The sequence below is a fragment of the Emys orbicularis genome, chromosome 1, assembly GCF_028017835.1.
Source record: "Emys orbicularis isolate rEmyOrb1 chromosome 1, rEmyOrb1.hap1, whole genome shotgun sequence".
NCBI classification, from domain to species: Eukaryota; Metazoa; Chordata; order Testudines; family Emydidae; genus Emys; species Emys orbicularis.
The window spans coordinates 204,375,672-204,401,971 of NC_088683.1; the positions used below are offsets into that span (position 1 = coordinate 204,375,672).

General features: G+C 42.1%; 1 protein-coding gene across 2 annotated transcripts in view; it reads left to right on the top strand.

Moving 5' to 3' along the window:
* SIM2 (SIM bHLH transcription factor 2) overlaps positions 1 to 26,300 on the top strand; it is a 69,127-nt gene that overhangs the window by 26,217 nt on the left and 16,610 nt on the right. For both annotated transcript variants that reach the window (XM_065423446.1, XM_065423445.1), the window contains exons 5-7: positions 13,274 to 13,359; positions 15,494 to 15,693; positions 23,383 to 23,489. In XM_065423446.1, coding sequence (XP_065279518.1) covers positions 13,274 to 13,359; positions 15,494 to 15,693; positions 23,383 to 23,489 — 393 coding nt within the window. The remainder of the gene's footprint in view (positions 1 to 13,273; positions 13,360 to 15,493; positions 15,694 to 23,382; positions 23,490 to 26,300) is intronic.

Genomic DNA, 26,300 nt, shown 5'->3' on the forward strand with positions numbered 1-26,300 from the left:
AAGAACTCTCCAGGGTGGCGAAGGAAAGCTGAGGCAGGGAAATGCATGAGGGGCATAGATCTGTGTATTTCTTATACTTCTAAGAGTTTGGTGTTTTAGGATCCTGTGAAAAGTCTTTGGGTCTGTTGGCTCCACTAGCTCATACCCCAGAGGAGGTAAACTGTAAACCAGGAGGGCTCACACTTCGGTGAGATTCTAAGGTGAGCAAGAGCTGCTGGGGAAGTTTGAGGTGGGAGATGACACTAGTTTCAGTTTCTAGGCAACTGGACTGTCAAGTTCCTACTGTCAGACACAGAGGTTTACACCTGGAGTGCATGCCGAGGGAGAGAGTCCTAAAGCCAGGAACGGTGCCTGCACTTTGCCCAAACCCAGCAAGTTAAAAGCACATGGGATTAAGCAATTGGATCTTTTCACAGCAGTCTGGTCAGTGTCCAACATGGGGAGCTTGACTCAATCTTACACTTGCCAACTTTATATGGGTAATCATTTATCTGGTGAGCTTGTTAGTTGTGAAAGCTCTATGAATTTAGAGTAGTGATAAATTAATAGGAATTAGATTGTCAAATTCAAATAAATCCTCTCTTAGGCTCAGTCGGGGTAGAGCTAGGATTTCATGACTGTGGCTTTTTTTGTTTGTGCTTGTCTGAATCAATATATGTAAGCTCTTATCTCAGTCCCAAACAGGATATCTGCTGTTCCTTGCTTACATTTTTCTAGACCTAGATGACTGGTGCTTTTCTTTCCAAAATAGCCTCACGTTGAGGTCTAATTGTGCTCTTTCTTTGGGCTATCCTTGTAAAAAATGTTAATTTCAATGTACACACAGTTCTTTGGGTTTTAGTGTGGAATTCTGCCGATTTTATAAATAGCACCATAATAGACACATGCCTCATGGTGAGTTACATACCTATTTTCAGGTGGTAGGTGATCTCTTTATTGCTCTGCTTATGGCATCTGCTATGTGTAGCTCCTTACCAACTTTATTTTCCACATGAAGATGTTTTAGCATCATACACTGGATTCTAGGTGGTGCTAAAGATGGAGTTTTTACCAATCATTTGCAAATTTGGTTAATCAGCTTCTATATGGATATTTTCTCTTTCATAACCTATAATGTATTAGTGGAAATTAAGATGAACAGTTGCCAACATCTTATTTGGAATCTAAGCTTTTTTTCCCTCCTGTGTTGCTTAGGGATCTTGATGCAAAAGCCTTCCTGCAAAAGGCATGACTCTAGGCCTTAGGACAGTGTTTGCCAAATGGTGAATCACAACCACGAGTGTGTTCATGGGAAGATTCTAGATGGGTCGTCATGTCCAGGGCCAGATTAACCCATCACTGGGTCTTGGCCTAGGCAAACTTACACTTCTCCCCTTCAGGGCAACTGGGCCAAACCAATGATGCTGCGACACTGTGCGCTAGGTCACAACGCCTGGAATGGAGAGTGCGGCCCAGGATCATGGGACAGGAGCCACTGGTGCAGCGTGGGCTCGACCGCCCCCCCACTCCACAGCAGGCCAGGACTAGGGTTGCTGGGCCAGAGCTGAGGGTGGGTCACAAAAAAATACAAAATGGAGCTGGTGGGTTGCCTGAGTGAAAGTTTGGGAACCACTGCTTCAGGACATGCATCTGGCTTAGTTAAATCACATTTTAAAACTGATGGAGTGGTGTTTATTGTTTAATAGATCCAAATTGCTGGTTTACATTTGTATTTTCAATGCCTTTATGGACTCATTAATTATTGAAGTATAGAGTGAAATCCTGGCCCCACTGAAGTCAAGGGAATTTTTGTGATTGACTTTGAAAGTGAGGATTCCATCCAATCAGTGAATTTTGCCATATAGTTTATTATTCAAATAAACTGCTGTTGATCTTCTTTGACTTCAAATAAATCCCTGGTGTAAAGGGCATTTCCACTAATGTGTTTATGGTACCTGAATTAGAAATTAAAGCCACTTTTATCAGTTTATGTCCCAGTTATTTTTGACTCTAAATTCAGTTTTAGTCATTTCCCTTCTCTTTAAAGCTTGCCCAAGTTGTCAGGGTACCTTGTCCAAATAAAAAGCTCTCCATTATAATTCTGGAGAGATTTACAAGGTTTTAATCTGTAAAGTAACTTTTTGAAGTTTCCCAGGAGCAGAACTAGTACCATACTGCAGTCATTTCAATTAATAATACACCTCTACCCCAATATAACGCGACCAGATATAACACGAATTCGGATATAATGCGGTAAAGCAGCGCTCCGGGGGGGTGGGGGCGGGACTGTGCACTCCGACGGATCAAAGCAAGTTCGATATAACGCGGTTTCACCTATAACGCAGTAAGATTTTTTGGCTCCCGAGGACAGCGTTATCGGGGTAGAGGTGTATCTAAAAGTCACTAGCTTACAGCCTTGCTTAGGATAGCTCAGTGGTTTGAGCATTGGCCTGCTAAACCCACGGTTGTCAGAGTTCAATCCTTGAGGGGGCAATTTAGGGATCTGGGGCAAAACAATCCGTCCGGGATGGTACTTGGTCCTGCTGGGAAGGCAGGGGACTGGACTCAATGACCTTTCAAGGTCCCTTCCAGTTCTACATTTCTATGATTTAACTTTACTTGTCAAAATATATGTCCCACATCTAATACTCAGAACATTATCCAGTGAAAACTAGTTTAACCTGCCAAATCAGCAAAGGAGCAAAAATATTCTACATGATGTAAATAAAGCCATCAAATGTGAACATAAATATCTGTACTCTTCAATTCTTCTTAGAGATATGCGGTCCCTATGTGGATGCGCATGCACAATAACTGTTCATAGTAGTGTCTGTTGACCTGCATGTGTGTCGACTGTGTGGTGTGTCTGAGGCTTTAAGAGGCTGTGCAGGTCGGCGCCGCTCCAGTTCCCTCTTACTACCACATGGCCAGAATCAGAACCCCTGTTCTTTGGTGCTCTTAGCTTGCTAAGAGAACTATTCTTCTACATTTTTTCTTTCGTATATAGTTTTTTCTCTAGTTGTATATTGTTGTCCATCACATTGATGGCCAGTCAGTTAGATCTCCACCCCTTTGCACTTTCCCTTTGGGACACTTACCCAGCCCAGGGACTATGCCCCAGCAAGCCAGGTTTAAATACTGTGCTTCTTGCCCCCACTCCTCCTCCATGAGCACCAACGCTGTCTCTATTGTCTGGGCGAAGCCCACGTTGCTGCCCACTGTTCCACCTGTCGCTCCTCCCGTCCCATATCTGGAAAGAAGAGAGCTTCAGCTGTGCAAGTTGCTTATGGAGGAGGCTATGTGCTCATGTGTGCAATCGGATCTGGCACCAGCAGATCTGTTGGAGCGCTGCCCAACACTGGCAATGAGCACTTTCATGGGACCTTCCCACCCAGCACCACCGTCTCATCCGCCCAATCCCACTGTGCACACAAGAAACACAGGCATGGATGCCAGGGCGGGTCCCCAATGGGGACCGCCTATAAATGCAGCATAGTCTCACTGCGCATGCAGGTTGGGTGAGAAGTTGCGCGTTGACCCGGATGCTCCTGCTCCAAAGAGCTCTCATGCAGACTGGATGTCCAAGCACCACGCTCTGCCAGCATCGCCTTCAGCCCTAGTGACTGGCCCGCCGCTGTCACCTTTGGCACAGTCCACACCACCATGACTGTCCGGACTTTCCCACTCAGCCCCGTGCACTCCGGGACGCCTGTCCCCTTTGACGCCAATGGCTGAGCTGATGCTGCCGTTTGGTGGCTCTCCTCTGTGCTTGGACCCTCCGGCCGCTCTCGGGCCTCCATCCCCTTCCACGGAACCTCTCCTGCTCCTGGACTTCCTGGCATTGTCCCATCCTGTGCTTCTGGTCCCAATGGCCTTGCCTTTGCTGGACCCATCTTCGGACTTGGACTGGTCTTCAGACCCTGACCCCGCCTTCTCGCCGGCATGATCCTACAGCCTGGACCCCAGCAGCCAGCCTTATCCACCGGCCTATGGCCCATTTGCCTATCCTTGTTTCCCTTACCCACGGGGAGCACTGATGTTCGGCGACCCCTATGCTTGGCCTTACTGGCCTGCTTGGGACCCATACTCCCAATGCGCCTGCATCACCGTCCATCCCCGACCCACATTGTTCCGTCCTCTGCCTACGAGGGCCCTCAGGACGTTCCCGGCACCATGGGCTCTGTTGGCACCTCTGGCTTCGTCGCCCATGATGCACTCATCCCTCCCTCCTTCTCTTCCTGTCCCCCAATGACCATGTGTAGTACCAGGCCCTCCTTCATCGCATGATGGCAGCCCTCAGTCTGCCCGTGGAGGATGTCCGGGGTCCCCAGAACCAGTTCCGGGACATCCTGCAACCCCCTGGACCTTCCCGTATCACCTTGCCCATACACAATGCCATCCTCCAACCCACACAGGCTGTTTGGCACATGCTGGCCTCCTGCTCCCCCACCCCTAACTGGGCGGAACAACAGTACTTTGTGCCATCCAAGGGCACAGACTTTTTGTTCACACACCCTCCACCTAACTCCTTGGTGGGCCACGTGGCTACGGAGCGTGCCTGCCAACAACATTTCAAATCTACCCCCCCACAGACTGGGCGGCGAAGAAACTCAACCTTCTTGGGCACAAGGTCTATTCCACTGTGGGTCTTCAGTTCCGCATCACCAGTTAACAGGCCAACCTGGCTAAGTACGACTTCCTGGCATACACTAAGTTGGCAGACTTCCAGGCCTTCCTTCCCCTGGCAAAGCAGCAGGACTTTCAAAGTTTCCTGGATGAGGGCAAGCTGGTTGCCAAGGTGGCCTTCCAAGCCGTGGTCGATGCCGCCACCACAGCGTCCTGGTCCCTGGCTTCTGCGATAGTGCTCTGCCGCGACTCTTGGCTGCAGTCCGCCGGGTTCCCAAAGGAGCTTCAAACTACACTTGAGGACCTCCCCTTTGATAACCATAAGCTTTTCAGTGATAAAACCGATGAGACCCTTCACTCCCTCAAGGATTCCCAGGCCACCCTCCGGTCACTGGGTATCTATATGCCAGCCCTGACCCACAAGCAACATTGGTCATCCTTCCACCCCTGCCCTCAGGCCACCTGCCAACCCGAGCCGTCTCATCACCACCCACGCTCCCAGCGGCCCCGATCTTCTGCTGCCACCACCTCTGCCTTCTCGCAACGCCCATCCCGGCAGAACTTTTGAGTTATGGGTCAGAGATCTAAAGTACTAGCCTTTACCCTGTGGAAAATAATACATGAGAGAGGGAATCATGAAAGAAACATGATGATCTTTTCTAAGCTCATACTACAAGAAAAATATAAATACCCGTATATTAGTAGCTGCCTTCTTTCAGAAGAGATGAAAGATGAGTTAGAGCAATGAAGATGGATTTCATACTTTCACCCCAAGGATAATTAGGGTTGCATAAAGCTAACCATAATTTCACAGAAATGCTTGGAGAATCTTGTTTTGTAGTCATGTGCAATATGAGTGAACAAATGCATAAATTCATTATCCAAAATAGCCAGATGCACTTCATTTACTGCACCATGACATTTATCCTGTTTGCAACAGTTTAAAAAAAAAAAGAACAAATCACCAAATTATAAACAGGCCATTTTATTTTTAAACAGTGCTCAAAGTCAGACGTATTGTCTAATGTACAAGCTAAAGAAGGAAAGGGGATAACTGAAATGACACACTTTGTGGAAACTAAAATAGAATATATTTTATTTAAAAAATTCCAGAAACAATATATTCTCTCTAGAGTTTTCTTCATAATGTGTTGCTTGGTTTAGGACCTGGCCCTCTTGTTGCAAGGTTGGTGTTCAAATTGGCTTTATGGTGGGTTTTACATTAACTTCTTTGTGATTTCTCATATGAGTAGCTGGAGTCTATTCAAGCACACTGTACAGAGTTCATTATAGCAGACACATGCACAGGATAATGTGGCAGTATGAAGAAATATGAGTGAAACAAAAAAGGCTCCTTGAATTGCAAAAGGAAAACCTGGAATTTAGTAAAGTTTCAGGTTTAAAAATAAACTACGATAAGTCTGAAATTTGGGACTTTGGTAGTGATCTCAACTTGTAAAAACCATAAATGATAAATATAAATGGGTGACTACCTCATTAAAATAACCTAGGAATATATCAGAAAAGATGGGTTCTCTATAATATTAATTATACTCCTCTGATTAAGTTAGAACACATGTAGAAAACTGGTCAAAGTACAAAGTCTCACCTCTAGGGAAAATTGTATCAGTAAAAATGATTCTTACCTCAAATCAGTTTTGTCTTCCATACACTACCAATAATCATCCCAGGGAACATCTTGATGATTGGCAACCCTGCCGAACAAATTCTTTTGAGAACACAAGAAGCCAAGAGTCAAACAAACAGGCTACCCTACAAAGACCTTGGCAAGAAGGAGGACTAATGCTACCAAAAATTAAAATATTATCACCCAGCAAACCAAAGCAGAAATTTGCTGTATTGGATAACCCAAGAGAGCGAGCGAGTGTGAGAACTAGATGGAACAGGCTTAGTGTTCTACCATCAAACACCACATGACTCCTTGGATTAAGACAATCTCTAGACCGAAAATATTGTGTCTATAATAAGGCTATCAAGCGATTAAAAAAATTATTCGCAATTAATCACGCTGTTAAACAATAATAGAATACCATTTAAATATTTTGGATGTTTTCTACATTTTCAAATATATTGATTTCAATTACAACACAGAATACAAAGTGTACAGTGCTCACTTTATATTTATGTTTGATTAAAATATTTGCACTGTAAAAAACAAAAGAAATAGTATTTCTCAATTCACCTAATACAAGTACTGCAGTGCAATCACTTTATCATGAAAGTTGAACTTACAAATGTAGAATTATGTACAAAAATAACTGCATTCAAAAATAAAACATTGTAAAACTTTAGAGCCTTCAAGTCCACTCAGTCCTATTCTTATTCATCCAATCCCTAAGACAAACAAGTTTGTTATATTGACGGTCGATACTGCTGCCTGCTTCTTATTTACAGTGTCACCTGAAAGTGAGAACAGGTGTTCACATGGCACTTTTCCAGAGGACATGCTTCCATGCAGTCCACTCAGTCCTACTTCTTGTTCAGCCAATTGCTCAGACAAACAAGTTTGGTTACAATTTGCAGGAGATAATGCTGCCCGCTTCTTATTTACAATGTCATCTGAAAGTGAGAACAGGCGTTTGCATGGCACTGTTGTAGCCGTTATTACAAGATATTTATGTGCCAGATGCACTATAGATACATAACCCTTCATGCTTAAACCACCATTGCACAGGACATGCATCCATGCTGATGACGGGTTCTGCTCGATAACGATCCAAAGTGGTGTGGACGATGCACATTCATTTTCATCATCTGAGTCAGATGCCACAAGCAGAAGGTTGATTTTCTTTTTTGGTGGTTCGGGTTCTGTAGTTTCCGCATCGGAGTGTTGCTCTTTAAAGACTTCCGAAAGCATGCTCCACACCTCATTCCTCTCAGATTTTGGATGGCACTTCAGATTCTTAAACCTTGGGTTAAGTGCTGTAGCTATTTTTAGAAACCTCACATTGGTGCCTTCTTTGTGTTTTGTCAGATCTGCAGTGAAAGTGTTCTTAAAATGAACAACATGTGCTGGGTCATCATCCGAGACTGCTATAACATGAAATATATGGCAGAATGCATGTAAAACAGAACAGGAGACATACAATTCTCCCCAAGGAGTTCAGACACAAATTTAATTAACGCATTATTTTTGTAATGAGCATCATCAGCATGGAACCATGTCCTCTGGAATGGTGGCCAAAGCATGAAGGAGCATACGAATGTTTAGCATATCTGGCACATAAATGCCTTGCAATGCTGGCTACAAAAGTGCCATGTGAACACCTATTCTCACTTTCAGGTGACACTGTAAATAAGAAGCAGGCAGCAGTATCGACCGTAAATATAACAAACTTGTTTGTCTTAGGGATTGGATGAATAAGAATAGGACTGAGTGGACTTGAAGGCTCTAAAGTTTTACATTGTTTTGTTTTTGAGTGCAGTTATGTAACAAAAAAAAACTACATTTGTAAGTTACACTTTCACGATAAAGAGATTGCACTACAGTTCTTGTATGAGGTGAACTGAAAAATACTATTTCTTTTGTTTATCATTTTTACAGTGCAAATATTTGTAATAAAAATAATATAAAGTGAGCACTGTACACTTTGTAATCTGTGTTGTAATAGAAATCAACATATTTGAAAATGTAGAAAAACGTCCAAAATATTTAATAAATTTCAATTGGTATTCTATTGTTTAATCACGATTAATTTTTTTTAGTTAATCACGTGAGTTAACTGCGATTAATCAACAGTCCTAATCTGTAATAATATATAACCACCCTTTTCTGAGAGCAACAATAGAGGCATGGGATAACAAAAATTAAGCCCAGACCCATCACCTCTAATGTCTATAGTACATAACACCAAATTCAACCCTAATAAAACTCTGGGAAACTTTAAAACCTGGCATTGTAGTTGTATTACAAGAGTTGGGCAACTACTCAGAGACGTTACATTCAGATAATATGAAGAAAAAAATCAGCTTGCAAGAAATACTAAAGTTCCATTGAACTGTACCAATATCTGCAATTGCAACATTTTTCAACACATCATCTTAAAGATATATCTGAGAAAAAAATTAACAGTGAAAAATTACTTGTCACTATTATGAAGCACAAGGATCTACTTTCCACCTTATAAAATTATTTTCAGTTTTTGCTTAGAGGAAACACACTTTTTATGAAGAGGTGGAATGCAGATTTGTGCAAGGGAATTAAGGATGAGGATTGGGAGAGTATTTTGAACAGCAGTCCCTATACTTCAATATAGACATTCATAAAAGAAAACTATGTTAAAGTCATCTATGGTACAGGCATGTGCAAATGCTGAAATGGGTGTTCTGAAGTGGGCTGGTTTCTTCACATATGGTGGATCTGTCCAAAAATTCAGACACTTTGGAAAAGAGGTTGGAAACTCCTTTAAGGAGATGACAGGTGTTTTTGTGAATTTTCCCCAAAAGTTCTGTGTTGTATGACAGACACAAAGAAATGATTACCCATTTGATAGTTGCAGCAAGAATCATAATTGTAAGGTGGTGGAAGAGATGTGACTCCTCTAAATCAATTGACTCGTCCCAAAAAGTATGGGAAATACGAGTATTAGAAAAGCTGGCCCATCAAGTCAAAGTTCTACAGGGAAGAAGATAAAAACTTGGTGGAATTTCCCTGTAGAGAATCGTTCCCCACCATGGAACCTGAGAGATTGAGAACTTTTTATTTTTAATATTGAGGAAGGGAGAAATTGTTAAACTTCCACCTTACTAGTTTGCCACTGCCCTATTGTTAGATTCATGAAGGCCAGGCTATATGTTGGAACTGTTGTGTACACAAAACCTATTCTCGATAGAATTGTAAAGTTAGTGCTACAGAAATATTTCTGATAAAATTTATTGGCTCTGTTGCTTAAAACCCTGCTTCCACTTCCACAAATGATCTTTAGAAAAGAACTTGTCATAAAAATTGCTGTTCATCATCCATCTGGGTGTTTATATGGCCCCCATCACCATCTGTTCATTAATGGTTGTGAAGTTATCCTCACATCCCTGTGAGGGAGGAAAGTATTGTCCCTATTTTACAAACAAGGAACTGAGGCAGAGTTAGTGACTTGCTCAAGCTCACACAGGGAGCCAGTACCAAAGCCATGAACTGAACTCAGACCCACCCACATCCCAGGCCTTAATCCCAGGACCATTCTTCCATCAGAGATGCATACTGTATAGCTTCCGCCCACCTACTTGTGTATATCATTATTTAAACTTGATAGTAGATATGCCAGTTCATTAAAGTGCCTATTGTTCCCACAAGAAACTAATTTGCATTAGTAAGATAAATGGATAATTCCAATGTTTTGCCGGAATTCCAGTGCAATTTAATATTATTGTAAAAAATCCTAAATTGGCCTTTTAAAAATATTTTATTGAACATTAAAAGTAAAACCATAATTCTGAAATAATACAGAGGGTGGCATTTTGGCATGAAGTGACAGTAAGTTGTAAGGAAATTCTTGGGCCTTCAGTTCAATGAACAGGAAAAGCAGTTGATTTGGAAGGCTGATGATACTAGGTGAGATTCAATGTGTATTGCATTTTTTCCTTTAAGCATAGCTCTAACATGAAATGTGCTTCCTTTTTCTGCAGATGTTTTCTAGGATTTTTAAATAGAGTATAATGCAGAGAGTTAATAGTTTCTATGTAGCATCTGAGGCTAAAGCAACTGCAGGTGTTAACTGGGTGACAGGTGCATAAAAATACACAGCACAAAATTTGCAGTAAAGTCAAATTAAGACAAGTTGTTAGAACAATATACTAGGGGCTAATCCAAAGCCCATTGAAGTCAATGGAAAGACTCCAATTGACTTCAATGGGCTTTGGATCAAGCTCTAAGGCTGGGAAGAAATCAATGTGTTGAAACTTACCTGAAAACACCTTTCAAAGTGCCCATTCATTGAAGTACAGAGTGAGATTCCTCTGCTGCTTCTGTCAATTCCTGCCAAAATGGTAGTTGTGACACTGCACCCCATATTCTTCGTGGTGATATTATTATTATATGATTATAGCATAATTATGATGTATCTTATGCAAGATAAGTCATGTGAGGTGTAATTGGAAAGATTATGATTTGCTGAATATGATTATCTTATTTGTATGCATGTATCATTTTTGTATCTGAAGCTATAAATATGACTATGTATCGGTACTTCAAATGTAGTTACACCTGGATAACGCCCACCACAGAAGATGCTTTCAGTCGAGATAGTGGGTGGGGAAGGTCCTATTCAGGGTAATGGGCCATCAGGAAAAACAACAGGCCTTAGGAGAATCTTTTCTCCCAGCTGGGGAGCCTTCCTGAGAACACTCCAAACAGCCTGTACGTAATGGCTGCTATGACTCTACAAGGACATGTGACCAGGTCACATGATTCTGGACTCCATCTTGGGATGTCAGTATTTTCCCACAAACCAGTCTGGGAACCAAATTTCGAATCAAAGGGTTCCCGCCGTATGCTAAAGCTATATAAGACAGGGAGTGACATCATCTGGGGTTCTTCACTCCCCACACAAGAAGACTCCTGGAAACACCTGAGGAGCAAAGACTGAACTGGGGGAAGTGCTGGACCCAGGCTAAAGGGATTTCTAGCCTGTGAATGGAACACTTGGGGATTCCAAGCTGTAAAGCAAGTGCAGCTTGCCCCTTAAAAATCTGCAGCCTGCTTGTATCATCTCTTAGGGTGAGAATCTGCTAATTCATATCCAATCTATTTAGTATATTCAGCTTAGTTTGCGTTTTTTGTTTATTTGCTAGGTAATCTACTTTGATCAGTTTGCTATCACTTAAAATCTGTCTTTTGTAGTTAATAAATGTATTTTATGTTTTAATCCAAACCAGTGAGCTTTGACTAGAGTACTTGGGGAAAATCTCTGCTTGGTTACCATTGTTCTCTTCACATTGAGGGAGAGGCGGACTTGGTATTAAACCCAAATACTGGCCAGATTTGACCAGGGCAGGACAGTACTGCTCTGGGGTCCTAGGCTGGGAAGCTGGTGGTTAGAGACACTGCATGTAACTGCAGCTAAGTGAGTCCCTACCTGTGTGAATGCTGGTGAAAGTGCAGGCTGGAGGGCTTTGCATCTTGTCACAGCAGCACAGTGTGAGAGGGAGCCCAGGCTGATGGGTCAGAGGGCTTAGTGGTACCCCAGTTCCACTTGGCACCCTGTGGGGAACCCATCACAGTAGTGTTCATAGCAAAAGGTTAGAACTATTGACTATCTTTGGATATATTAGAACTGCAATAGGTATTTCTCAAAAAAAAAAAAATTGCTACATGAGGATTTTAAATTTTTAAAAGAAGATATTTATGCACCTGAGCAGGGCTTAATTAAAAAAATCAGTGACTTTTCCATTAAAAACATTTTGCTTAAAAACTTCTCTTAAGAGGAGTCTGCTTGTTGGTGCCCTGAATAGGTAGCAACTTTATAAAGTGTCTAGGCTTGCAAGTTTTTGCCCAATGACTGGCAGTGTACGGTGAGATTACAACCTGAACTTTCTGATAAGTTTCCTATTCTTTTGCTGCTTCCAAGATATTGATCCATGGTTCACCTGTTGCCTTTAGATCCAACCATATGCGAGACTGAATTTGTAAACCCTGCCCTTGAGGCCAGCAGAGGCTAAGATGTCACTGCTCAATGGAAAGGCCTTTTATTTAAAGCTTGGAGGCTCAATGCCTTTGACATTCTGGGGTTCACCCAGGCCAGTAAGGGGTTCAGTCATTGTCTGCCTTGTAGCCCTGGGTGTCTTGTGACTGTGCAGCTTTGGTTCAGAGCTCTCACCTTAACAGCCTGCCAGCAGGCCACAAGCCTCACCCTGGCTTTGCCCAACTTGGATACTCCTTGCAAGCTGACCTTAGTACCCTTCCAGGCCTGAATTCCACCCCAAAATCATCCTTCTGCAGGATCCGGTTCCTCTCATTAGACCCTCTCAGAAAAAGCATTAGGTTCGCTGCCTCTACAGAGACAGTAGAACATTCCAACCTGCTAGCTTAACACAATCACACACTTTACTGAATTTTACCAGCACTGCTGATTTATAATGACAGCAAAACACATTTATTAACAAAAGAGGATGGATTAAGTGATGCCAAGTAAAAGGAATAAAGGTAGAGATGGTTGAAAGCAAATAAAAGTGAACACGTTCATCTAGAAGTCTAAAACTTAATCTAGCAAGATACACTCTTTGTTCAAGACAGTTTCTCTCTCCTCCACTGTCTTCTTTCCAGATTTTTACTGGCTGGCCTGACCAGGACCCATCACAGAGATCAAATTGAGCTGTGCAGTCACAAGACATACAGGTTTACAAAGCAGGCATTGACTGAACCCCTGACTAGCTTGAGTGAACCCCAAAATGTCACAACTCTTTTAACCTTTAAAATAAATCACAACTATCAGTGACCTTGGCAGAGACAGCTGACCATGGATGGGGACAAAGATGTGTCACGGCCATCTTCCTATTGCCTTCTTTCCCTAAAAATAATAATGTCAATACAAAGGTTAATATAAATGGCTGAAATACCCTGCAAATACTTAGGTTAAATGGTCAAAGTAAACATTATGGGTGATTTTTTGAAACCTATATTAATAATTAAAACACTATGGGCTTATGCTTTCAGAGTACGAAATAGAGAGATCATTTTTTCTCCGGATGAAGTGTGTCTTGGCCAAGAGGAATGCAGGCTTGACATGTAGCGGCTACAAGGTAATTTTCTGAAGCCTTTCCATGTTCAAAGAGTAACAGGTTTTATTATATGGGTAGCTGTAAAACAAAGTCTACTACTGAAAAGAGTCAGAATACCACCGCTGGGTGCAGATTTTGTTATTAATGCAACAGTACACCCTGAAGCTATGGGCCAGATTTTGATACCCATGCTCATGCTGACTAGTACCTAACTCCACAGGTAATCCCATTGATTTGAATGAGATTATTCCCTGTACTGTTCAGCATGAGTAAGGGTATCAGAATATGGCCCCATGCGCCTGTATATCTCAGTTCAGGATTGATGTCTACCACAGTCTCAGGTTTATTTATCAACCTCTTAGCATACATTGTTTTAATAGTTACTGCACTTGAGCATGGGTGATGGTAAATACTGTAATCCTACATTAGCACCTGCCATTCAAGCATATATTTTCAGCTTTACTTTCTGCATTTATTCTCCCATAAACTAAACAACATATTTCTACTATCTAAGCAGCAGCTAAGAACGGCACCTTACACACAGTTTTACTGAAAATAAATGACTTATTCAACAGCAAGAGAAAGAACACCTCAGAGTGACTTGCTATTCTTTTAGAATTCTTCCAAGGTGCAGACATTTACCTACCCTTTTAAACTTGAACAATTATTCCTGAAAGTGTAGTCCTGCAATGTACATTGTTCTAATCCATAATTTATATTGAAACAATTTAAAAAAAAAATGAGTAGGTGGTGACATCCCTCTATGTTTCTTCTTAGATTACAATTTGTCAGCAAGTGGAGTCACGTGCCATTTTCTCCCTTGAAGCCCTATTGCCTGATTCCAGTGTATGTTGTTTAAAGATGTGATTTTCTAGAGCGCTCAGCATTGCCCTAACTCTGCTCTCATCAGTCAATGACTTCAAGGTTAGGCCAATGCTGAGCACTTCAGAAAGTACCACCTGAATAGCCTAAGTGCAAGGGAAACCAAATATGCCTAATTGTGAGGGAACGAGGAGGCTCTGATGGGAGATTTTAAGTAAGTTATCACTGGGTTATTATTGACTACCATATTAATTAATGATTGAACGGGGAGCCTTAAGAGGAATCTATTTTTAGATATATAGATAATGGATTGCCAAGGATTGCTTAAGGCAGTGGACACACTCTCCTTTTTACTGGAAGAACGTACAAGTCAAAACAAAGGAAATATACAAATAAACTGAGGGATATATAGAATGTGGTTTTGATACTTGATACTTGTGGAGTTTCCCACATGATATTTGGGACTGAGCCTTGCAAGAGTGTGCATAGCCAAATAGTAGCCGTTAGAAACTAAGAACATTTATGTTCCTCAAAAGAGTTTCTAAGAGCATTTTGCATTTACCTTTGTTGCCCCAAATCATTATTTATCCCTTCTTACAGCCTAATAGCTAAATTTTAGCATCAGATATACACATGCAACTCTCATGGACGGAAACTGGAATTATGTAAATATATGTCAGGCTAGAATTTGGCCCCTAGACATTGTCATTGTTAATTTGTCAACAGGGATCAACTAATCCTGACTGCAAAGAAGCAACACTTTTAATGTGTCTAAATATATATTTAATCATTTATAATTAGGGCTACATTCATAAGTCTCTTAAAATGTATCTGTTTTTCACCATAATGAAGAACAAATTCAATAGAAGTAGTTTTGATACATCAAACTGGCTGTTAAAGTATAGCTAGGAATATGTATGGCTGTTCCAAGATTAAGTCACCATCAAAGGCAAATTTCAGTTTATTTGGTTAATGGACAATAACTATCTTATTGTATCTACATTAAATGTATATTAGATAACCTTAATTTAAAGCATTAACTGGAGAGCAGTCCATATGGCACCAGGGCTCTTGCATTTTAATACCAGATTACTATGTGCTGGCGACAGTAACACAGGTACACAGCATCACTGCATCTCTACTTACAAATAAGACACTTAGCAGTCTTAACAAACTATGCAGCCAGACAAATGGTGTTAAGATAAATTGTTTGTATCACCATTGAAATAGATGCAGCAGAGGCTGAGAAATAGATGTTCTCAAGATGCTCTCTTGACCTGTAAGACCTCTTCCTTTACCTTCAAATATCTACTATGCTTTCTTTCCATGCCAGGTGATCCACTGCAGTGGCTATTTGAAGATACGTCAGTATATGCTGGACATGTCCTTGTATGATTCCTGTTACCAAATTGTAGGACTGGTGGCTGTGGGTCAATCTTTACCTCCCAGTGCAATCACTGAGATCAAGCTTCACAGTAACATGTTCATGTTCAGAGCAAGTCTGGACTTAAAACTTATATTCCTAGATTCCAGGTAAGCAAAATGATTTGGTTTTCATCATATAGCATCTGGAAGTTAAGTTTTGTCAAATTTAAGGGGTTTCTAAATACTTCAATATACTTAAGTTTTAGGTGTATTTTAACTATGACATCATTAAAATTGAACTTGAGCACTGTAAATGTATGCAGGACTTTCAAAATGACTCAGTAAATAAGGCAATATTTTAATCTTTAAAATATCAAGCCTACGGAACCTGATTCTAATCTATAGTTATTTGTGTTATGGTAGTGTCCAGAGGCCTCATTAGGGTAGGCAGTGTACAAACACAGTAAAACACTTCATGTCCTGAAGAGTTTACCATGTTAACAGGCAGGACAGATAAAAGGTGGGAGAAAGGAAGCATTATTGTGCCTGTTTTACAGGTGGAGAACTGAGTCACAGAGAGATTAGGTGACTTGACCGAGGTAACACAGGAAATCCATGGGAACCCAGTCTCCCAAGTCCTAGTTCAGTGCCTTAGCTGTGAGACCAGCTTACCTATCTAATGTCCCTAACCTTGCCTACATTATGGGTTTATGAAAAGATACGAGTGACAGTTAAGTCAAATGGCCATTTAAAAAAAAACAGACATTAAATCTCTTCAGAAAAATCGTAACTATTGGGACAGCTTGCAAGATTGCCTAGTGCACAAGCTCTGCCTGGATTTATGTGAAATAGGCAATAGAACCATCTCAGCACACTCTACCGATACAACCCATGTGGATACCTGAAAGAACTCCCACATGGGCAATGGAAAAGCACAAATCTGAGCTCAAAGAGACACATGAAGTGACTAATTGATCTCTTTTCAACATATAATTATGCCTTACAATATACTTTGATGATCTGTATGGTCCAGTTTTAGATGTCCCAAGGGAAGAACCTTCCAGCAAATTTCCAGTCTTATAGGTTTGACTACCAACAGGCAGATAATTCTAACTCACGCCTGCCCCACCTCCCCAAAAAAAACAACTACCCCACAGTACTAGGACTGTGGAACAAGATTTGACCTACTTGGTGTCTTCCGTGACATGCTGGAGTTTCAAGGAAAAGAAATGATATTCATACATAATGGTAAAAAAGTCTATGACCAATACATTGGAGAAGTTTTGCAGGGCAATTTAAACACTCAAAAGCATGCTGTCTCTCCAGGCTAAGATCAACGAGGCCCAGTGCTAAAATGCAAGTTACAATGTGTTTTAGGAATCCTCTCTCTTTTTTGGCATGTTTAATGCAATACATCCAATATTGCTAAGCACTGAAAGCTGGTCTATGCTATCAAGTTAAATTGGGTTAACTATAGTTGCTCAAGGTTGTGAAAAATTTCGCATTATGTGCGATCTAATTAAGCAACCTAAGCCCCGGTATGGACACTGTTAGGTCGCCAGAAGAAGTCTTACATTGACCTAGCTACCACCTCTCGGAGAGATGGTTTTACTCCAGTGATGGAAGAACCCCTTCTATCACTGTAGTAAGTGTCTATACTACAGTGGTGCAACTGCAGTGCTGAAGCTGTGCTGCTGTAGCATTTCTAGTGTAGATACAACCTAAGGCTCAACAATATGCCTGTACATGGCAGAGCTAAGATAGGATGAGGAAGAGGTGTTCTAATGGGACCTCAAGAGGCCTTCTAGTCTAGTCCCCTGCACTCATGGCAGGACTAAGTATTTTGTAGACCCATCCCTGACAGGTATTTGTCTAACCTGATCTTAAAAATCTCCAATGACAGAGATTCCACAACCTCCCCAGGCAATTTATTCCACTGCTTAACTACTCTGACAGGAAGTTTTTCCTAATGTCCAACCTAAACTGCCTTTGCTGCAATTTAAGCCCATTGCTTCTTGTCCTATCCTAAGAGATTAAGGAGAACAATGTTTCACCCTCCTCCCTGTAACAACCTTTTATGTACTTGAAAACTGTTGTCCCCCTGCAGTCTTCTCTTCTCCAGACTAAACCCAATTTTTTCAATCTCCCCTCATAAATCATGTTTTCTAGACTTCTAATAATTTTTGTTGCTCTCCTCTGGATTTTCTCCAGTTTGTCCACATCTTTCCTGAAACATGGCACCAAGAACTGGCCACAATACTTAAGTTGAGGCCTAATCAGCGCAGATAAAGCGGAAGAATTCTCATCCTGTGATTCTGTGATTTTAAGTGGAGTTGCCTGGAGGCATAAGAGTCTTCATAAGAGAGAGTCTATCCAGAGGCGCTGATAGGAGCACAGTGAACAAAAGCTCCTGTTACACCATTGAAAAAGATACTGCCAGCACTGTCCCCATACTTGCCAGGAAGCACAAGGGTGGGGTCCTGCCCCTGTCCCACAAAGATGAACTTCTGGAATATCAAGCATTGTCGGTAGTGCTGGCCAGCGCCTTTCCCCTAGCACTCCCAGCCCAGCTGTCCAAATTATCATTACCTCCTGACAGGAAGATATTCCCCTGCACTCTCTCTGACTCCCACCTGTAGTGTACCCACACAGAAAGGGCATAATCATGCCCTAAATGGTAATAGGAGAAGACAACTAAATATATCAGCTTTAAGGAGAAATAGTTTTAATAGTTTAGTTTAAGAGTTAATTCCAGCCCACAAAAGTGAGCTGTGGCTGCTGCTTTACTGTATGCATCCATTCAGTCCCACAGTTTCAAGGGACACTGGAGGGGAGATGAGATAATTTTGGCCAGCTCTGTTCCCCTTTCTGTTTTCCTTGTTCACACACTCAGAGTCCCTTTTACATCCCAAGATGGAAACCAGGGATATTTGGAGTAGAAATAGACAAGGCTGCAAAACTCAGATCCAGAATCAAACTTTTCCAAATTCTGAGTGTGTTCAGATCAGGGGTTTGTTTGACCATTCTAGGGGTAGCTGCAAAACTAGGGATACAGATCCAACATCTGGAGATATTCAGCTCCAGGATTTTGATTTGAGCCCATCTTTGATCATTAGTTAAGCAAGAAAGCCACATGAAATCACTCTCTTCATTTTAATGGCACTGAGAGCTGAGTGACTGATGTAAATGAGATCTAAACAGGGCACCTCTCACAGTTACAGGGTGAACTGTGCCTTAGACCCCTTTTAATCACTCTCCAGTGCACCTCTTACGTGACAGGCCCGGCTTCGTACACCTCACCCTGGGTGGAACCTTGTGGTCTAACCACTCTTAGGCCTTGGCTACACTTAAGAATTCACAGCGCTGCCGTGGCAGCGCTGTGAAGCGCGAGTGTAGTCGCGCCGCCAGCGCTGCCACTCTCGCAGCGCTGCAAGTACTCCACCTCTCCGAGGGGAATAGCTTGCAGCGCTGCGAGTGAGCGTACAGCGCTGCAGGCGCTGATTACACTGGCGCTTTACAGCGCTGCACTCGCTGCGCTCGGGGGGGGGGGGGCGTTTTCACACCCCTGAGCGCAGCAAGTTGCAGCGCTGTACAGCGCCAGTGTAGCCAAGGCCTTAGATGGGTCTCGGGGGCTGTTTCTCAACTGTGTTAATGTGACAGGCCGAACTGAGTTTGGCACCTCTCAGCCCTTTCACTGCTGGAACCTGTGACCAGAGAGTAGATTAAAATGACTCAGATGGGGCCTTCAGAACATAAGAAAGGCCATACTAGGTCAGACCAATGGTCTGTCTAGCCCAGTATCCTGTCTACCAACAGTGGCCAGTTGGAGGTTTAAGAACACCCAGAACAGGGCAGTTTCAAATGATCCATCCCCTGTTATCAAGTCCCAGCTCCTGTCAGTTGGCGGTTTAGGGACACCCAGAGCATGGAGTTGTGTCCCTGACCATCAGCTAACAGCCATTGATGGACCTATCCTCCATGAACTTATCTAATTCTTTGTTGAATCCAATTATCATTTTGGCCTTTACAGTATCTCAGGGCAAGAAGTTCAACAGGTTGATTGTGTGTTGTGTGACGAAGTTCTTCCTTTTGTTTGTTTTAAACCTGCTGCTGCTTAATTTCATCAGGTGATTTCTATATGAAGGGGTTATGTGAAGGAGTAAATAACATTTCCCTAATTTGCTTTCTCCAGACCATTTGTGATTTTATAGACTTCACCATTCATGATTTTATTGACCATTATTCTATCCTTCCTTAGCCATCTCTTGTCTAAACTGAACAGTCCCAGTCTTTTTAATCTCCCCTCATATGGAAGCTGTTCCATATCCCTAATCATTTTTATTGCCCTACTATCTCTTCTTTGAGATGGGTGACCTGAATTGCACACAGTATTCAGAGTGTGGGCGTACCATGGAAGTATATAATGGCATTATGATATTTTCTGTTTTATTATCTATCCCTTTCCTAATGGCGCCTAACATAGTGATAGCTTTATTTAACTGCCACTGCACATTGAGTAGGTGTTTTCAGAGAACCATCCACAAGGACTCGAAGGTCTCTTTCTTGAGCGATAACATATAATTTAACCCCCATCAAGTTGTATGGATAGTTGGGATTAATCGGCATTATTTATGCATTTCCCCAAAAGTACAAAGCCCATAGAGCAGGGGTGGCCAACCTGTGGCTCCGGAGCCACATGCAGCTCTTCAGAAGTTAATATGCGGCTCCTTGTATAAGCACTGAAGGGGCTGGAGCTACAGGTACCAACAGGTACCAACTTTCCAATGTGCCGGGGAGTGCTCACTGCTCAACCCCTGGCCCTGCCCCCACTCCACCCTTTCCCAACCACTCCTCTGAGCCATGCCCTCGCTCCTCCCCCCGAGCCTCCTGCACGCCAGGAAACAGCTGATTGGGAGGTGGGGGGAGGGAGGGGGAAGTGCTGATTGGTGGGGCTGCTAATGGGCAGGAGGCACTGGGAGCTGGCAGGGGGAGCTGCTGCTGTATTATTGTGGCTCTTTGGCAATGTACATTGGTAAATTCTGGCTCCTTCTCAGGCTCAGGTTAGCCACCCCTGCCATAGAGCAAAGGATAAAACCAATTAAAGTCCTATACCTCTGGGTCTGGTACATCTTAATTTTTCCTTGCCAGCTTTTGTTATTCCCCCTCAGCCCAGCTAACAACCCAGCTCTTGCTGAGAGAAACAAACTGTTCTGATCACAGTAGGCTCTCCCGGTCTCTTTTTTCCTTGCCAACCTGTCAGCTTTCACGGATACTCTAGGCAGCCACCTGGCCACGCGATCAACCCCCATCCTTTTCTAGGCCCAGGGTCCTCTAATGCAGTGGTTCTCAACCAGGAGTATGTGTACCACTGGGGGTATGCAGAAGTCTTCCAGGGGGTACATCAACTCATCTAGATATTTGCCTAGTTTTACAACAGGCTACATGAAAAACACTAGAAAAGTCAGTACAAACTAAAATTTCATACAGGCAATGGCTTGTTTATACTGCTCTATATACTATACACTGAAAGGTAAGTACAATATTTATATCCCAATTGGTTTATTTTATAATTATATGGTAAAAATGAGAAAGTACGCATTTTTTCAGTAATTGTGTGCTGTGACACTTTTGTATTCTTATGACTGATTTTGTAAGTACATAGTTTTTAAGTGAAGTGAAACTTGGGAGTATGTAAGACAAATCAGACTCTTGAAAGGGGTACAGTAGTCTAGAAAGTTGAGAGCCACTGCTCTAACGTCTTGTGCCTAGTCCACACTAACCCCCCACTTCGAACTAAGATACGCAACTTCAGCTACGTGAATAACGTAGCTGAAGTCGAAGTACCTTAGTTCGAACTTACCGCGGGTCCAGACACGGCAGGCAGGCTCCCCCGTCGACTCCGCGTACTCCTCTCGCGGAGCAGGAGTACTGGCGTTGACGGCGAACACTTCCGGGATCGATCCGGGATCGATTTATCGCGTCTAGACAAGATGCAATAAATCAATCCCAGAAGATCGATTGCTTACCGCCGGACCCGGAGGTAAGTATAGACATACCCTTAGTGTTCCCTTTGACCTCTCTCTCCTCAGCCTTGCAAAACAGCTATCGAATCAGGGCTGCTGAGTAGTCCCCTCTTCCTAACTATAAACCTGGGCATTGTGTTTGTTGGGATGTCCCTTATGCAGGCCATTGGTTTACCTTTCCTGCTTGGTTTCCTTAACAAACCCTTTTGATCTAACTCCATAGCAAGTAACCCATGAAACAACCACACACAGGTATGCACCATATTCATGAAAAATAAACCAATGTTTCCCACTTGGTCATAGCACCACTGCGCACAAGGCAGAATTTGGGTCCTGAGTTTTGTGACCCAGGAGAGAATGGGAGTGCTGTGAAGGTCACATCCAACTCCTCACCCTGCTCCCACCCCAACACACACCTCGCAGGGGGAGGAAGCTCTTCATTTTACCCTCAAATGACCTCCACCTCATGTCGGTGTACAAAACATCACCGACCGCCCCTAAGGAAAATGCATCTAAATCCTTCCCAGATGAAGGAAAGGTTGCCATGTGCGGGGGATCTTTAGGGAAGGATTAATGTGTGTGTAGGGGAAGGGTCGCTAGAGGAGCCTTCTTTCCTCCTCCTCCTTTCCCCCCCCCCCACCTTTTCCCACCAACTGATGTGTCAGGATAAAAGTAAATATAAAGACCTGCTTCTCTGCAGGGCCAAGCAATGCATGAAGCTCTAAGGAAAGAGAAAACAAAAGGCATGATAATCAAAAAGTGGAGTTCAGGTTATTTGCAAGACCCGATTACACTGTGCAACACTTCTTGTATTCATTTTACAGGATTGCTATGTTATCCTGAAACTGAGTGCAGTACCTCTGCTCTGCCGTTAGAGATGGAGAAAGAGCATGGGAGTGTAAATGCCATCAACACATAGATAAACAAACGAAGCTAACTGATTAAATTCCTTGATGTAATTTAGAGTATCTTTTGCTATCAAGTAGCAAGGACAGGAAAGACCACTTGGGTCATGTAGTTTGATCCCTATTGTATTGCGTGGGACTATTCCTATAAGGGCCTACTACAGAGTTTCTTGCACCTTCCTTGAAGTGGCTGATACTGGTTGCTGTCAGCATACTGGACTAGATAGATCTCAGCTTTGATTCCCTATGGCAATTCTTATGTATTCACTACCTCATTCCCAGTCTGTCTGCAGTGATCATGCTTTAAATTCGTTACACTCAGTTCCCATCCTATTGCTCTTAATGTTAAGAAACTTTTGCATCATGTCTAACTTAAGCTTTCCTTTTCCTTCTTTAGCTTCCAGGCATTGCTATTGTTCCTTGTCCTTCCATCTTCCAAAACGGAATAATCCTGTGCCTTCCTTTAGGCAGTTAGCTTGAATTTATTTATAGACTGTGAGAACGGCTACTGTAGACTAATAATTCTTGCTATGCGTGTATATCTGCAATGGCATAAAATTTATCAATAGTTTAAAAAAAAAAAGGGGGGGGGTACTTTACACTTCCATGAACAGCTCATCAACTGGATCTTTGTGCAAAGGATCACATGTTAGTAGCTCCAAAGTAAAAATCTAATGCTGAAATAAGTTAACAGATCCTCCTCCTTGACTGTATCTGGGACACTTCTTTGTGTACAACATTACTGCACCCTGTATTTGGCGGGCGTACTGAAGTTTTAATTTCTTGTAAAGATCATTGTTCTCTGTTTCCAAACCAACATGATTTCTCTGCAGCCTTTTAGCACTTGATTAGTTCACAAAATCAATATTAGTTTAATGAAATTAAATATTTCTAGAGATGCTGCTTATCCGTCAGCCTTCCTCTTCTAGGGTGACTGATTTAACTGGATACGAGCCCCAAGACTTGATAGAGAAGACCCTCTACCACCATGTCCATGGCTGCGATGTCTTCCATTTACGATATGCTCACCATCTCTGTAAGTAATTGGCATAAAGTGATTGGCTCAAAATCTTCAGCTTATTCAGTAAGGTCAGGAGTTTTGCAGACAACAGACACTGTGGTGCAAGGAAAACAACCCCCAAAAGGGGCAGATCTCAAGTGCTCAGCACCCATAATTGAGACCAGATTTTCAAAAGTACTCAGCTCCCATTCAGGTAGCAATTAAATGGTCTGATTTTCAAATGAGCTCATCACCCAACATGCTATGTTCTTCTCAAAATATATTTGGCTACTTATTTTGCTGCCCAAATGGGAGCAGAGCTGTTTTGAAAATCTGTCCCTGATTGTGAGTGCTGAATTCTTTTGAAAAATCTGTCTCTTAATGGTGTTAGTTTGAAAAAAAAAAGTTAAGCAACAGTTCCATGGTTTTTTCCAAGCACACTGGTAATAATCAGTGTGTGTTTGAAAAGTTGGATGTAAAACAAAAAAATTCTGAGATGCATGTTCCTTAGTAGCATGTGGATGAGTTCTGAAAGCAAAGTGTCAGGAGAAAGAGATACATGATTAGTAATTCCCCATTGCCAAGAGGGGAATTGATCACCTCTTCATACATTTGGATTTAGTTTATTCACTGAAATATTCGCACAGTAGCTTTATTTATTCATTTATTTTTCCAGAAGCAAATTGGGGGAATAGAAAATGTTTCTGATATGGCTCAGACTTCCACAGCCCAACTCTCACCACATCCACTAATTATGTAAACAAACAACCCCCCAAAAAAGACAAAAGAAACCCAAACCTTTGCTAATGAATTGGTTTCCAGATTGCCACCATTGGCTTAAAACAACCAGAAAGAAACCATCCTTAACCCTCTCTGAAGAAGAGTCAATCCCTTATGTTACTGTGTGATGTTAATGAAGATCTGGAATATATATAAGAATTATATAGGAAGATGACCTTCCTGTACTTAGAACAAGTCAATGGTGAATGACTAAATATCAAATTCTATTGACTCCAATGGGAGTTACGCACAGGAAGGCAGAAATTGACCCTAAATATTTTGGCATTTGCCAAAGAATTAGTGGAAGCTCAGACCTGCTAAATCACATTATTTCCTACTGGCTCTTATTTTTAGTCTCCTCTTTTATGAAAGATCAAAACCTGCTTATATCCTTAGTTCCCTCCTGTGGCATCTGACTGCTCACCAGCACAAGCCAATGCTCATTTCCCCCCTCTGATATTATTTGATATAATTATGTCAAACAGTATAAAGAATTCTGATAAAGCCACGATCATCTTCTGAAAATCAGTATCTCACCTTTACAACACAGTCATGAACATCAGAACCCATAGCATCAGAACTCGTGCTGGCAATGGAAGGCAATAGCTGATACTTTGGTCTAGTTTTGTAAATAGGATTTGAGTGGAATTCTAAAATACAGAGATATGACTAAGCTACTTAGTTAAAAATACTGATCTGGATGCTATAACTGAACTATAAAGCTAAAGAATTACAAAGTTTAGAAACAGAAGAAATATAAGAGACAGATCTAATTTAAAAGGTCTGATGAGTTAAAGTAACCAAGGGCCAAGAAGAGGGAGAAAAAGTCAAAATACTTGGGGAACAATAGGAAGAGTAAAAAAGCATGGCATGAATGATGAAAACAGATGTAAAATGTACAAACTTCTGTGCCTCCAGAGAGCACTGTTATAACTCCCCCACCAAACATCTGACGAGTATGAACAGTAAAAGGTTGACAGGTCTGAATGTACACAATTTAACATTCTATGAAACAGTGATTAAGTGTCACCTGATGTTAATCTGGAGAGAAAACTCTTACACCTGATTAGAGAATTAAAAAAACAAAACCCTATACTGTGATAAGCAATTGCGCTTCCAAAATAAACTCAAACTATAAGACAAGCATTAGAGAGAGCCATGAAGGAAACAACAAAACTAAAAGTATAATGGGTGTAATAAGAACAGCAAGAGTAGTAGATGTGAGTAGTTTGCTGAAGATGTGCTGATATAAAAATAGTTTCCTGTTTGAAACATTTGGTAGCTTCCAGGTTGAAGAAAAAAAATGTTGACATTTCAGAGGGTTTACTTATTTCTATAATGCCATCGGTGTGCAGGGAATTACTGTACAACAGAGGAAGTTTGCCACTCAGCTAATGGGTCCCTGCCTAAGGAGCTGACAGTCTACAAAACAGGACAAGTGAAGCCATTACAATGCAAACAAAATACTCCTAGCCTCAGCTGTGTCTTTTCTCATGCGCCTGATTCCTTTGTAGGGAGGGTTCAATGCACCAAAGATGTTATAATCCCATTGTTTCTGCTGCACAAATTGCTGCCAGTTTGTCCAGGAACTGGTTCTATATGTCAGGGCAGGCAAAGTACAAGCCCCAGCTGCTCCCTGGAACGGAACCTCACAGGCACAATGCCCAGTATAATGGAGGAGGTGCAGGTTAAATTCTGCACCACTTTGAGCCTGTCGTCTCCCAGTGGAGTGCTCAAGACTTTCAGCAAAGCACCACTGGTCTTTCAGGCAGCTAGGGAACTTTAAAGGGCTGCTATTCTGTCAGGGCACCATCCACTGATCATGCAGTTGTAGGGAATCCAGTGGATTGGCAAGTGGTGTGATCTGGGGAAGCTTAGACAATTACTGCTGCAAGTGTAGGATTGAAAGGCCAATTTCCCTGCAAAGTTGTGGCCTTGAGCACAGGCTGGTGAATCATGCATTCCAGTGAAACCTATGGAGCCTTTTAAGACCGATCAAATCGGCCAGCCAATCTTTTCAGCCTGCACGCTCAACCAGGCAGGGAACCACAACAGAGAAACAGCCAT